General features: G+C 38.9%; 1 protein-coding gene across 1 annotated transcript; it reads left to right on the top strand.

Annotated features, from left to right (window-relative positions):
* Nucleotides 1-7,010: 7,010 nt before the first annotated feature.
* fbxo30a (F-box protein 30a) lies at nt 7,011-12,991 on the top strand. Its single transcript, XM_062440620.1, has 3 exons — nt 7,011-7,080; nt 7,898-9,985; nt 10,107-12,991. Exons 2-3 carry the CDS (start codon nt 7,970-7,972, stop codon nt 10,308-10,310), a joined length of 2,220 nt encoding a protein of 739 aa, XP_062296604.1. The 5' UTR covers nt 7,011-7,080; nt 7,898-7,969; the 3' UTR covers nt 10,311-12,991.
* The last annotated feature ends 471 nt before the right edge of the window (nt 12,992-13,462 follow it).

Genomic DNA, 13,462 nt, shown 5'->3' on the forward strand with positions numbered 1-13,462 from the left:
AATGTATTGCACACAGCATTTTTTTCCCGTTGACTTTCATCTTTGTCTTTCTTTTTCTCTCCTAAGGCTTCAGATGATACACACATCATGTTCATTAACACCATACACAATAATGATTCAGATATTATTACAAGAAACTACATTAACATAACCTTTGTGTGCCGCTACCCCCTCAACTACATGGTCCAACAACCCAACGGAGAAAACATGATCAGAGTGGATGTCAGGTGAGTGTTTTTTAAAACCTAAAAGACTCCTGATCCGACTGTAACGTTATTTGGCGGTTACAAGCGACTCTGTTGATCCTCTCCTTACAGAACCATCACTCTGAACACAGAGGACGGGAATTTCTCAGTGTCCATGTTACTGTACAAAGATGAGGCCTTCGAGGACAGATGGACGACTGTGCCATCACTGACCCTGGATGACGACATTTTTGTGAAAGTTTTCATGGTAATTCACCTGGACTGATGATGTCTGTTACTATTTTTACTAAAAGAATTGAAGAATTTTGTTTTTGGATGTTTCAGGCTGTCTGTGGATTATAATGGGGTTCAAATGTAATCATATCTGACTGAAATGCCTTTTAACAATCTGTCCTGAAATTGTGACAATTTACATTTATGAGGAAAAACACATTTAAAAGACAGATGAACAATACACATTTAAAAATAGCTTTCTCACTATTGACAGCTATTTTTGGATCCGGTTAAGCGTGTTGTTACAAGATGTGAAGCAATATGTTGTGTGGTGGGATGTTTCAGGCAAAGCTGGAAATCTAACACTCCACCCGTGACAAAATAGTCATTCGATCGCTGCTCTTCTCTGCCATGTTGTTATACCCTCTTAGTACAGCTGTTGTTTACCTACTCTGCATCATCATTTCGTTGCCCTTTTATGGAAATGTGTTTACCTTGTGTGACGAATGACTTGACTCGTATTTCTGTCTGATAGATACCGGCTCACCTGATGCTGCGTATGGAGAGATGCTGGGCTACGCCAACAAGTGATCCATACAGCAACATTCAGTATACCTTCATCAGAGACAGGTCTGCCTCAGCTCTGTTTAAACAAAAGCAGTTTGTATTGTGTAATATGATCAAACAGGGCAAAAACAAACTCATCTCACAATGGATACATAGATTGAGCTGTAAAGCAGGGAATGGGAATGTTGGGTCTCTTTAAAATTAAAACCTGAAGAGTTCGGTTTAGAACCTGCTCTATGTGTAAAGTGCCTTGAGATAACTTTGTTGTGATTTGGCGCTATATAAATAAAGATTGATTGATTGATTGAAAGCAGGCAAGATATATTATTTTCTGTTGCCATCCTGCAGCTAAAAAAGTGAAATGAGTAGGTTGAGATTTATATATTCACACTACATACTTTATAGATGGCATTTTGAAACCTTTAAACCTGCATGCCATGTGCACTCTAGCCGTGTTATTCCATCACACATCCAAATAGCGCTTAGTCCTCTTATGGGAGAGCTGTTGAAATCTGAAATAAGAGAGTTTGTTGCTTGGAGAGCTGGCCAAACAACAACTCTCAGCGCCCTGGTCATGTGACTCCTGCCTGAGAGGCCATATGCGTTTCAGTTCAACAGCTGTGCATGTCCTTGACAACCAGGCAGTATTTGGTACTGTTAGCAACAGCACAGCAATGAAATACACCCATGAGAGGACAGAAAACACTCAAATAAATCTGTATAACGATGTTTGCATTATTTTCTTAGCTTTGCAATTCATCAGACAAGTTCATATCTGTTCCTTAAATACAAGTGGCATGTACAGTATTCATTCTAACCTCCCTACCACCAGGCCTCTCTGACTTCTTTGTCTCCTTCCCTCCCTTAGTTGCCCGGTCTTGTCAAATGAACAAACTCTGAGCGTCCTGAAGAATGGCCAGGGTCCAGAGGCCATGTTCAGGATACAAATGTTTAAATTTGTCGGCAGCTCTTACAGCAATGTCTTCCTTCACTGCAATGTCCAGATCTGCCACAACGCGCCGGGGCTTTGCCAGCCTGTGAGTGAGCTTAACACCCATTCCTCAAACTGGTAGTCAGAGGCCGGTTCAGACAAGTAGCATGTGCAGCTTATAACCTTAATATAGACGCAACAGCCTATAATTATTATTCAGCCATGTGAGCTAGCAGTTAAGGTGGCCTGATTTTAAATACACACTATCTGACATTGAGGCTTACAGTATCTCTGTTTCTTTCATATTTTACTATTTGCCAGAACTGCTCCAGTGAAGATGGATTAATCAGGACACGGAGAGACATTCCTCTGTCCCATACAGTGTCTTATGGACCAATCAGACGACTATTAAACAATAGTGAAAAGCCCGATCTGAGTATGTTTTCACCTTTTTTATAATCTCTGTAATTTGTTTAGATTTTCAAGATCCAGTTTTTAAGCCTTCAAAACACATAGATGATAAATACTGTCTTCATATGCAAATTGTGGCACCACCTTTCCCTACAGATGCAGGCGGAGTCCCTCCTGTGGAGACCTTTGTCCTCGCAGGGCTGCTGGTCGTCTTGCTGCTGATCACGGGGGTGTTTGGGAGGCTGTGGCTTCGCTCCAGACGTTTCTACCCAGCGCGGGAGGCACAGCTCACCTTGTCCAACATCCACCACATCTCAGAGGTGGCCTCATGAATCAGGGACCTTTTCAAGCTGACAAATGGACATAGATTTGTGATGATAATGAAAATCTTGCAAATGTTTCTCTTTATATAATGCTTTTCTTCATTTGTAAGAAATCAACTAATAAAGGTCTCCATCAAATGTTGTCCCTGATTTAATTCTCAGTGGTGAGGTAATTTACTAAACTGCTTACGTACCTAAAAGTGGTGCCTTTACTTGTGTTTTTACATTTTATGCTACTTTATACTTTGATTCCACTATACTGCGGAGATAAATATGGTAATTTTACTCCACTACAATTATTTGGCAGCTATAGTTGGTTTAAAGATTCAGATTTTAACTACAAAGCACATGATCACCTTGTGTTAATAGACTGTTATAGATTAAGCTACCCAAGAGTATAGGAAATTAGAGATGGCTCCATGCTGACCAGCTACAGCATTAAATGGTTCTTACAAAGCAAAGCTTCAGTTATAATAATCCAATAATATATTACACACTGAAAAGGGCCATTCTGCCTCATACTTTGTATTTTTGTACATCTACTTAGGTAAAAGTTTAAATGCAGGACTTTTACATGTGTAATTACTACTTTTACTTAAAGCATAAAGTTGTTTTTATTCTGTATTTTTCTTATAGTAAAAAAAAACATAGTTTCTAAATGCGTGTCTGTGACACCCATACCTAAGCCCATTCATGCCCTCTTAAAATGTAAATTTATGTATAAAACATACATATATAGTTTCATTTTTAATAACGTCCAAAGAGTTTAAAAAACATCAGGGCTCTGTAGTTTTTAGCAAATATTACTCCAAGGGGACTTTCCTTTTTTTCTTGTGGACTATTTCAGTCATGGATTAATTCACATTAGTCGGTATTTACAGCACCTCGAAAGGGAGAATGACTCAAAACAAACTACTGTGTCTGTTTTCATGTTAATGTGGGAAAATGTCACAGAGTGCAACACAGTGACTCCTGTGTTTTTAATAGTCGGTGTGGAGGCATAGAGCAGTCAGATATATCAGGCACTGACTGCACAGACAAGTCAGTAGGATCAATCCATTGCTAGTTTTGGTCTTTTTTTATCAGATTAAGACAAATACAGAAAATCAAAAAGTACAAGCATGTTTTAATGGCTTTCAATGTATTTACACACAATAATCATGCAAAATGAGAGAAAAATGGATATATACATGTAGAAACCGCAAGTGTCCAACGACATACATCTGTATATTAGTGAAACTATTTCTGTGAACTATAAACATGATACAAATAGTGCAAAGTGTGTATTTTATCACTTTGTATGGGTAAAAAAATCTATAAAATACTGTTTATGCATACACATACATATACATATACATATTTATATACATATACATACAGTAGGTGGTTATATACAGTATATACACAGATATGGAGATGTGCCAGTGTACCATTTCTACTATATACTGTGGGGAAACCATTTTTTTATGACCGTCATTACATTGATTATCATCATTTTAAGAGCAAACCATGAACACAGAGCAGTCCTGCCTTCAGCAGCAGCTTTATTTTTTTATAGTCACAAGTGGCTTGTAAGAGCCCAGAATAAATTTTATTTTGTTCTGTGTGCTTTACAAACGCCTCTGCCTTTTAAACATTAACTATTAACCAGCTGATAACACTTACTGCAAATGTCTTGCGTATCAAAAATAAATCAACCAATTTAATTAGGTGAGAATCATGAATTTCCTAAATATGTGTGCATAGAATCTAACACAGACAATGAGCTGAATTTGAAGTAATTTCAAGTTTAATGTTATTTTTTATGCTGAGTCTAAAACAAAACTAGAATATACTGTTCAGTGAATAAAGCCCAAGCCAATTCTGGTGTGAAGTAATTTAACTATGGTTAGGATTTCAGGAAACATGATTAATACTGTTTTACTTTTACATTTTTCCCTGCGATAATTGTAGCATGAATATTTGATATTGGTACATCCTCATGTCTTAAGATATATATAAAAAAAACACTTTTGATAATAATTTATGTCTATGTTTTTCCACAAAAAAAGTTCAAATACCCAGTTAGAAATTCTTTAGATTACAACTACTCCTTCTCCCTCTTTAATTTGTAAATATTTTAATTCTCAAGAGTTTAACAGCTGGACGCCTCCAGATGCCTCATTCACTGAAAAGTTTATTCTCAGTTGTATACTGGACAACAATTGTCTTCTAAACAAGGTGTAAAGTCATGAATAATGCTTATAGGTTTGCCCCTTTAACTTTTTTTAAATTTCTAATGAGCACAGAGAAACTTTCCACTTTCATCAGATGTTTTGTTCCAATTTGGATGTTTAAGCTTCACTGTGTAGAATGATGTATGCAAGTTTGACATTGAAAGGCTGCTTTAACATTCATCTTTAAGGGGTGGGTGTACAAGCATCATTTGTGACATCACAACTAATTTGGAAGCTAATCCTGGTATATATATATATATATATATATATATATATATATATATATATATAATATTTATATTCTGGGTATTTAATGATATCAGACACACATTATTGTTCCAAGCAGTGCATTTCATTTTACATTTTATATGTCTTAATACATGTGTGGAAGGGAGCTTAAAGTAAAAGATCTTTGCACCTTTATCTTACTATGTAAATCCCATAAACATTCACATATATAATCTCAGATTTTTCTACACATTGCACATTTATTTGTATCTGTATGAGGGTATATTCTGTATATAATCTCAGGAATTTATGCATTTATATATTGCAGGTTATTTCCACCAAGTAATACATATAGTATTTTAAATATTTTATCCTATTTTGTCTTATTTATGTTGATTCTATTTTTAGTACACTTTCACCCTTACTTAGCTACTTTTTTCCACTGTACTGCTGTGTCAACTTGAAATTTCTCCCAAGGATCAAACGTGGGGGGGACAGGGCCTCCTCAGTTGCTGCCCCCCCCCCCCCCCCCCCCCTCTGAAACTCACTCCCCAAATCCTTCTTTGACTGCACTGACCTAATCAAATTCAAATGACTTCTCAAGAATCACCTTTTCAAATCCGCTTTTAATGTTTTAAAAAATGTATTTACACAAAGATCCAGTTTACTGTATATAGTATTTTATTTATTTTATCCTATTTTGTCTTATTTATTGTTGATTCTATTTTTAGTACACTTTCACCCTACTTTCCCCCCACTAAACTGCTGTGTCACTTTGAATTTCTCCCAAGTAAGGCTGGGCAATAAATTGATATTATATCGATATTGTGATATTTTATAGATATTGTCTTAGATTTTGGATATTGTCATATCATAATATGGAATAATTGTTGTCTTTTCCTACTTAAAGGCTGCATTACAGTAAATTGATGTAATGTTCTGAAATTAACAGACTGTTCTATTATTTGCCTTTATCCACTTACTCATCATATCCACAATATTGATGATTATTTATTAAAATCTCATTGCATTAATATTTTGTGAAAACACCAGTAGTCATCACTTCAATATTGTCAAAATATCGATATCAAGGTATTTGGTCAAAAATATCGTGATATTTGATTCTGCCCATATCACCCAGCCCTACACCCAAGAGAGATAAAAAAAAAAAAAAAAGATACATCTTATCATATCTTATTCAACCAACTTAATCTATCCTTTGGGATTAATAAAGTATCAAATCAAACAGAAATATTACTGATATTATGCATTATTCAATAATAAGGTTCCCAAAACTTAGCTTGACATTCATCTGGATTTCATAAACTGTGGAAAGACCACAGGGAACAGTGCTTGGGGTGTGCTATATGTGACTATTAGGAGAGTAAACACATAAACGTAAATGACATGTGGCCAAATATTGAAAATAAAAATAACACTGACACATATATTTATCTATCTATCTATCTATCTATCTATCTATCTATCTATCTATCTATCTATCTATCTATCTATCTATCTATCTATCTATCTATCTATCTATCTATCTATCTTTTTTTATATGTAATTTGATTTGAGAGAGAAAGTCAAAGAGTCTGTGTGTCCATTTAAAATCTAAAAGCAATAGCACAGACATGTCATGAATGATAGCATGTAAAACTGTCCTCGGGGTAATTCCCCCAGTCTGTCTATTTCAGTGTCTCACAGCTCTGCGTCCATAAAACCTAAAAATGTGACTGGTCATCGACGTGATGACGTAGGCGGAGCGGCGTGCCCACAGCAGCAGGATCAACATAGAGCGGCGAAGGTCTCACTCAGAGCCCAAAGAAAACCAGCTGCAGCCAGTTCACATCATCATAAGAAGATTTGGACACATTTAATACGACAGAGATGCTTGTGAAATTGTAGTTCGCGTGCTTGTTGATGTCGACGCAGCTGATAAAAGTCAAATATTATATATAAAAGACGCTCCGGGAGTTGTACGGGTAAGCAGTTTTCTCTAAGCTAGCAGCTAACAAGTGTAGCAGCTAAAGCTATGAAGCTAAAGCTGGCCATGTTGTTGATGCTCTTTTGTTTAACAAAGTTTTGTAACTCATCTGTCAAGCTTTACCCGTCGTGCATTCATCTTAAAAAAATGGTTTTAGTAGTGAAACAGCTTGTCGTCACATACTACTGTCGCTAAAAACTATAATTAGTGATAATTGTTGGAAACAGCCGGTGTTGTGTGTTGTTTGTGTTTTTAGCCATGCTTGCGTAATTAAGCTAGCTGTTGCTGGCCAAACACTTTGAACAATAGCTCTCCTGTGTGGTATTGCGGTTTGGACTTTGCAGCAGAGCTTTAAATGATTGTTTTTGTGTTAATTCAGCCAGCTTTCTTTATCCTACAAATCCCCTTTTTATACAAAGCAAACGCCACACAAATAATGACTCAGAGGTGTTTTACTCTGTTGGTTTTGTTGCGCACAACTTTTATGAAGCTCTGAAAGGAGGTTAACTCACTTGTCACCAAGCTTCATGAAGAAAGAGTAGGTTCCCAGAGCCTAAAGGTGAGGGGTCAGGTTTGCCTTGAAGCCCTGGAAGAACCGGTGTCACCATGAAACCTTAGAGGAGTGTTGTGAAATGTGACTGAACCGCATAAAGGTTTAGTAAACATGCACCGAGAAAACACGTGTAGTTGCAGATTGCAAGAATGGGACCTGTGTGTGTGTGTGTTATGTTTGAGGGTTGCATGTTATAACCATTGTGTGTGTACTTTGTCAAAGCTTATGAAACAAATATATTTTTTCTGTCTTTGTTTCAGAGTTGATCTCTTTGTCCCCCCCCCCACCCTTTCCCCCTGCCAGAACCAATTGGGCAAGGAGCAATCAAGTCAAAATGGAGAATCTTCACCCCCATTGCCTTAAATGCATCAACAGAAGATGCATGGTAAGACCAGAGACAGGTGTTTCCTGTGACCTCATTGGCTGCCCCCTCGTCTGCGGGGCGGTTTTCCACTCGTGCAAACTTGAGGAACATCGTTTACTGTGTCCATATGAGCGGCTGCCATGTTTAAACAGTGGATTTGGCTGCCCGTTCTCTATTGCGAGGATCAAGATGGCACAACACCTTGAAACTTGCCCGGCAAGTATAGTGTGTTGTACTATGGAGTGGAACCGCTGGCCTGTGAGCTACGCTGATCGCAAGTCCTATGAAAACTTGAGCAAAGACTTTGATGAGGTAGAGCAGCTAGATATGGCCTTGGCCCTGCAGGATCAGAGGATGCTGTTAGAGTCCCTAAAGGTCACAACCACTGTGTCAAAGAACGGAGATAAGGAGGCAGATGAAAGTGACAAAATGGCCACCGCATCAAGTGTAACAGAGACAGTGCTGGGTAATGGAGCAGTGGAAATGGAAGAGGAGCCTTATAATGAGTTGTATAGGGCCTCGGTGGAGACAAGTAGAAGTTTAGCAGCAGCCTTGGACATCCTCACTAATTCAAAGGACATTGAAGTAATTGTTGGAAATTTAAACGGGGAACAGACCGATAAGAAAGGAGCACTCCACAATGGGGAAAATGGTGATTGTCACACTGATTATGTGGCTGAAGGTGGGAAGAATGTAGACATGCAAGATAGTGACTCTGATTCAGAGAGTGAGCTCGGAGCAGTCGGCGGAGTGGATTGCGCAGTGGGGACGGATGAAGACGACGGTATTAGCTGGGTGGAAGAAAATGATTTTGTGGAGTTGTTTTTCGAAGAGAAAGGAGACCTTATCAGCGAGCCAATAAACGGTTCCAACCTTGTCTGGCCAGAGGTGCCTCAGAATTACATGCCTGTTGTAGCGCTGGAACCTCCTGTTCCTCAGCTAGAACCACTTTCACCTCCACTACCACCTCCACTGCCATTCCTGCTGTCTGATCACGTGAGAAACAACTTCTTGCAACATTTGCCCACTGAACTCAGGTATAGGTGCTTGGAGCGCAAACTACAGAACGTAGAAGTGCTTAGAGGGATAAGCATGTTTACATTTAACGGACGCCGGGCTTTGCTGTCAGACCCGTACTTGTTCAGAGCAAAGATGGAGGACAAGGCAGTAGACACATCTGACCTGGAAGTAGCAGACGACCCCATGGGGCTCCACGGCATTGATCTAATCACTGCTGCGTTGCTTTTTTGCCTTGGCGACTCTCCGGGAGGCAGAGGAATCTCAGACAGCAGGTTTGTAGATGGCTACCACATTGACTTTGGTACACAGACATTCTCCTTCCCTTCAGCCATCCTCGCAACCAACACCATGGTGGGAGATATCGCTTCAGCCTCTGCGTGCGATCACGCCAGCCCGCAGCTTTCCAACCCAAGCCCCTTCCACACCCTCAGACTGGACCTGGTGCTTGAATGCGTGGCTCGATACCAAACCAAGCAGCGCTCCATGTTCACATTTGTGTGCGGGCAGCTGTTCCGACGGGATGAGTTCTCATCTCATTTCAAAAATGTTCATGGGGATATCCATGCTGGACTCAATGGTTGGATGGAGCAACGCTGCCCCTTAGCCTATTACGGCTGCACCTACTCCCAAAGACGATTCTGCCCGTCCGTACAGGGCTTCCGAATCATCCACGACAGGCACCTCGGCTCTTTCGGGGTTCAGCCTGGTCAACCCCCCAAAAATGGGGTCGTAAAAAACACCTGCCACTTTGGATCTAAGTGCGATCAACTCAGCAGTCTTCCATTTGAGGTGTTGCAACATGTTGCAAGCTTCCTGGACAGCTTCAGCTTGTGTCAACTGTCCAGAGTGTCCCGCACCATGAGGGACGTGTGTGCCAGCCTGCTCCAGATGCGAGGCATGGTCGTCCTGCTGTGGGAGAAGAAACGGCGCGCTGATGGGTCTCATTCATGGCAGATCACAGACAAGGTTAGTCATTCAGTCTTTTAATAATGAATTGATAAGCATCTTAATTTGTCTGCTGTGTTGCTTTAGCTTTAATCCTACTGCATGAGAAGTAAAAGTCAATTCTCCGTCTTTTGTCCCTCAGGTGTGGAGATTCAGCACAGCTTTCGGTACAGTGAACGAGTGGAAGTTTGCCAACATTGCCAGCATGGCCGACCACCTCAAAAAGTGCAAGTTCAATACGATTGCCCGTCGGGAAGAGGCGATCCCTCTGCCGTGCATGTGTTTCACCAGAGAGCTCACAAAAGAGGGGAGGTGTTTACGTTCGGTTCTCAAACCAGTAGCATAAGTGATCCTTTTTTAATAAGAAGCCAGCTTTTTGACATTTGAGACCATCACAACTGAAATACAGATGTTTTCCTCCAGTGTTTACAGATGTTAGTAATATCAGTCACTCCCAACCTCAGAAATACGGAAAACTCCTGGTTGGAAGTCAGAAACCGTTTGTTGTTCTTTGCTTTACAGTGAAAGAAAAACTTCACTCCAATAAATAAGACAAAGCCAGTGTGGGGCCGATTATTTTTTTCAGCTGAGGCTGACATGCTGCAATCACTAATCAGCACTGTTATCAAAGGAAATTGAAGAGCTAGCCTTGTATCTTCCACTGTGGTGGATTTATGAATACCAGTGTTGTACCCTTATCTACCCTGACTTTGTGTAAATAATCAGATGTTTTGATGTAGGATTTTTTATTTTTTATATCAAAAGTCAGAACTGTGCTACATTGGAGGTAAGAGTAGAGCCTTAACTCGTGATACACTTGATCTTCTAGTCATGAGGTTGTTCAGAACATCTCAGTGAGATTTCTCAGCTGCTTCTAGCTGGAACAGTTTACTGGTATCTTGCACGGTTTTTATATCTTATCCTGATACCTAGAGCGACCATATGTGTACTGCTTAGAGCTCATAGATTTAATGGCTTTAATTCTACATTTTAAGACTGACCAAACATCTGTTGTAGCTGTGCACAATGTATGCCATTTTTACAGGCTGAATATATTCACTGAGGTTGTTGACTTGTGTTCACCAGCATAAGCATGTCACCATCATGTGTGGTGTTTTTAAATGTGTGTTTTTTGTGGTTTGGCACATGCTGCTGAAGTTATATCTGTAACAATGGTGGTCCATCTTTTCTTTTCTCTCACTTCTGACTAATGGGCTGGCGTATTAGTCAGGTGAGAGGTGAAATAACACTACTCACCAGCCAAAACCAGGCAGTACATTTTAGCTGTGATTGGCTTGTGTTTTGTCTCTTCAACCAGCTACTTTTGACACGAAACCAGCAACTTTTTGTAGGTTCTTTTATCCAAAAAAGTGTAGCAACTAGTAAAATAATGAATGTATAACGAATCATTGAGTTTAAGAATCCATCAGCGACTGTGGTTAGTGAGCACAAAGCTCTGTGTCAGACCTCAAAAAACCCCTGCAGGCCAGGTGTTAAGAAGTATAACGGGCACACACTTCCCTCCAACTAATAAGCAGAACTAATTATGTTTATAATCATTATTTATCATGGTTGATTTTTTTTCTTCTCTTTTTCTTGGGCACTACACGTCCACTGTGTTCAAATGTTGGTGTCTCAGGGTTTTAGCATGAAGCTTTGTCAGTAGGTGCTGACCAACACTAGCAGAGTGTGTGTGTTTGTGTGTGTGTGTGTGTGTGTGTGTAGTCAACGAAACAGCTGACAGTGACACGTTGACTCGTCAGCTACTTGATTATGGTGCGGTCTTAGAGCTGACTGGTGTACCACTCAGTATTATTATAACATAATAGTGTGGGTTGCAGTGCTGGACTAACAAATTACATCCAGAAAGCATTCAGATCCCTTCATCCTCCCTCATTTCATTACGTTGCAGCCTCATCCAAAATATGTTTCATCTACGCTCAATACCCCCATAATGACAAGGTAATAACAGGGCTTTAGACATTTTTTTAAAACTTGAAATATCACAGACATAAATAATCAGACCCTTTTACTCAGTACTTAGTTGAAGCACCTTTTGGCAGCGATTTCAGCCTCGAGGAGTCTTGGGTATGACGTGACAAGCTTTGCACACCAGGAGTCCAGTCAGCAAAAAAAAAAGCTGTTTGAATCTTGTTTTAAGTGGAGTGATCAGGCTTGTTGAACACCTTTTTAATTATAGTTTTTAGGTTTTTTTTGGATTAAGAAATGTTTTGCTAAAAATCTGAAAATGTCACAAAAGAGAAACTGATTTCGTATAAGGAGGAAAAAAACTAATATTCCTTTGAGAAAAATGTGTGTTTTTGTTTTGTTTTTTATATATTTGAAGTTTGATGTAAAGCCCAGGCAATGTCGGAACTAAACGATCTTCTTATTTTGAGAAGACCCAGTCTATGTTTGATTTATTTGTTTTGTTTATTTTGTACTGGTACTCTTTTTTTTTTTTTTTGTGAAAGAAAAAAAATCTGCCTCTGTAACGTTGAGATTTGTATTTGATGATTTGCACATGAAGGCATGTACTGTAAAATTTGAATCCTATTGCTGGGGGTTGTCTTTGCTCAAGTAGCAGGAGTTATACTCCCTCATGTTTTGCATGTTTGAGTTTGGTGTCTTTGGAAAAAAATGTAACAGTCAGTCCAGTTGCAGAGTCATTTATACAGTTTATTTCTCAGGCACAGTTTGTAGGTTTTAGTAAATTTTCATATTGTTACGTTTTTTAAATCTTATATCAGGTTTAATTCTGTGAAATGTGTGAGTAGAAGGGGAGAACCTGAGCATTTAATCAGTCTTTTGCTCTGAGGTTCATTCAATGTTAAGTAAAATTAATTTCTGCAGCACATTTCTTTTGTTGTTTAGTTTTGCAGTCAGTCTTTGCAGACACCTGGAGTGTATCAACATTTTTATCAGCGTTTTAAATTTTTGTTTTCACTCCTGCTGAAGTGTGTTTTCACCACAATATGCCAGCTTCATTTGTTTGACTTTTGAAGCATTTTAATAAAGAGGCTCTCGGTTTTTAAATGTTTGGTCTTTTTTTTACTTTGTTATTGCAGTGGTTCTCAATGTTTCAGTGTCTAAAAAATTTCAAGGACCAAGACTGAAGGTTTCCATTCCTGCCAAATCTCATGATTTATTTATGGATTACAGGCACAAAGTAAAATCCAAGGGATAAGTGAAAACAGTTATTTCCAGCAAGGTATCAAGGTGTTACAAGACGTTCCACCCTAAAACTGAAAAATCCTGAAACTCAAAAATACATTACCTAAGTTTAAATAAAAAATGAAAATATAATAATAATGCCCACATCAACAATACTTAAGTACAGAAAAGATAATTCAATGGCTATTTAAATGTAACCTGAACAACACAGATCACCTGCTGTAAGGTGCTCTTTCAACAGGGAACTTCCTGGTAAAAATGAAAATTATCAAAAGGCAGCTGTGTGCACATCCTGCAGGTGTGTGATAACAGATTAAATAAAGG

Source organism: Scomber scombrus, chromosome 19, assembly GCF_963691925.1.
Source record: "Scomber scombrus chromosome 19, fScoSco1.1, whole genome shotgun sequence".
In the NCBI taxonomy this organism is placed as follows: domain Eukaryota; kingdom Metazoa; phylum Chordata; class Actinopteri; order Scombriformes; family Scombridae; genus Scomber; species Scomber scombrus.

Excerpts from the sequence above, each read along its gene's own strand:
- fbxo30a (XM_062440620.1), top strand. The coding sequence starts at position 7,970 with ATGGAGAATCTTCACCCCCATTGCCTTAAATGCATCAACAGAAGATGC. Across the intron at positions 9,986-10,106 it reads CATGGCAGATCACAGACAAG|GTGTGGAGATTCAGCACAGC; the intron begins GTTAGTCATTCA and ends TTTGTCCCTCAG.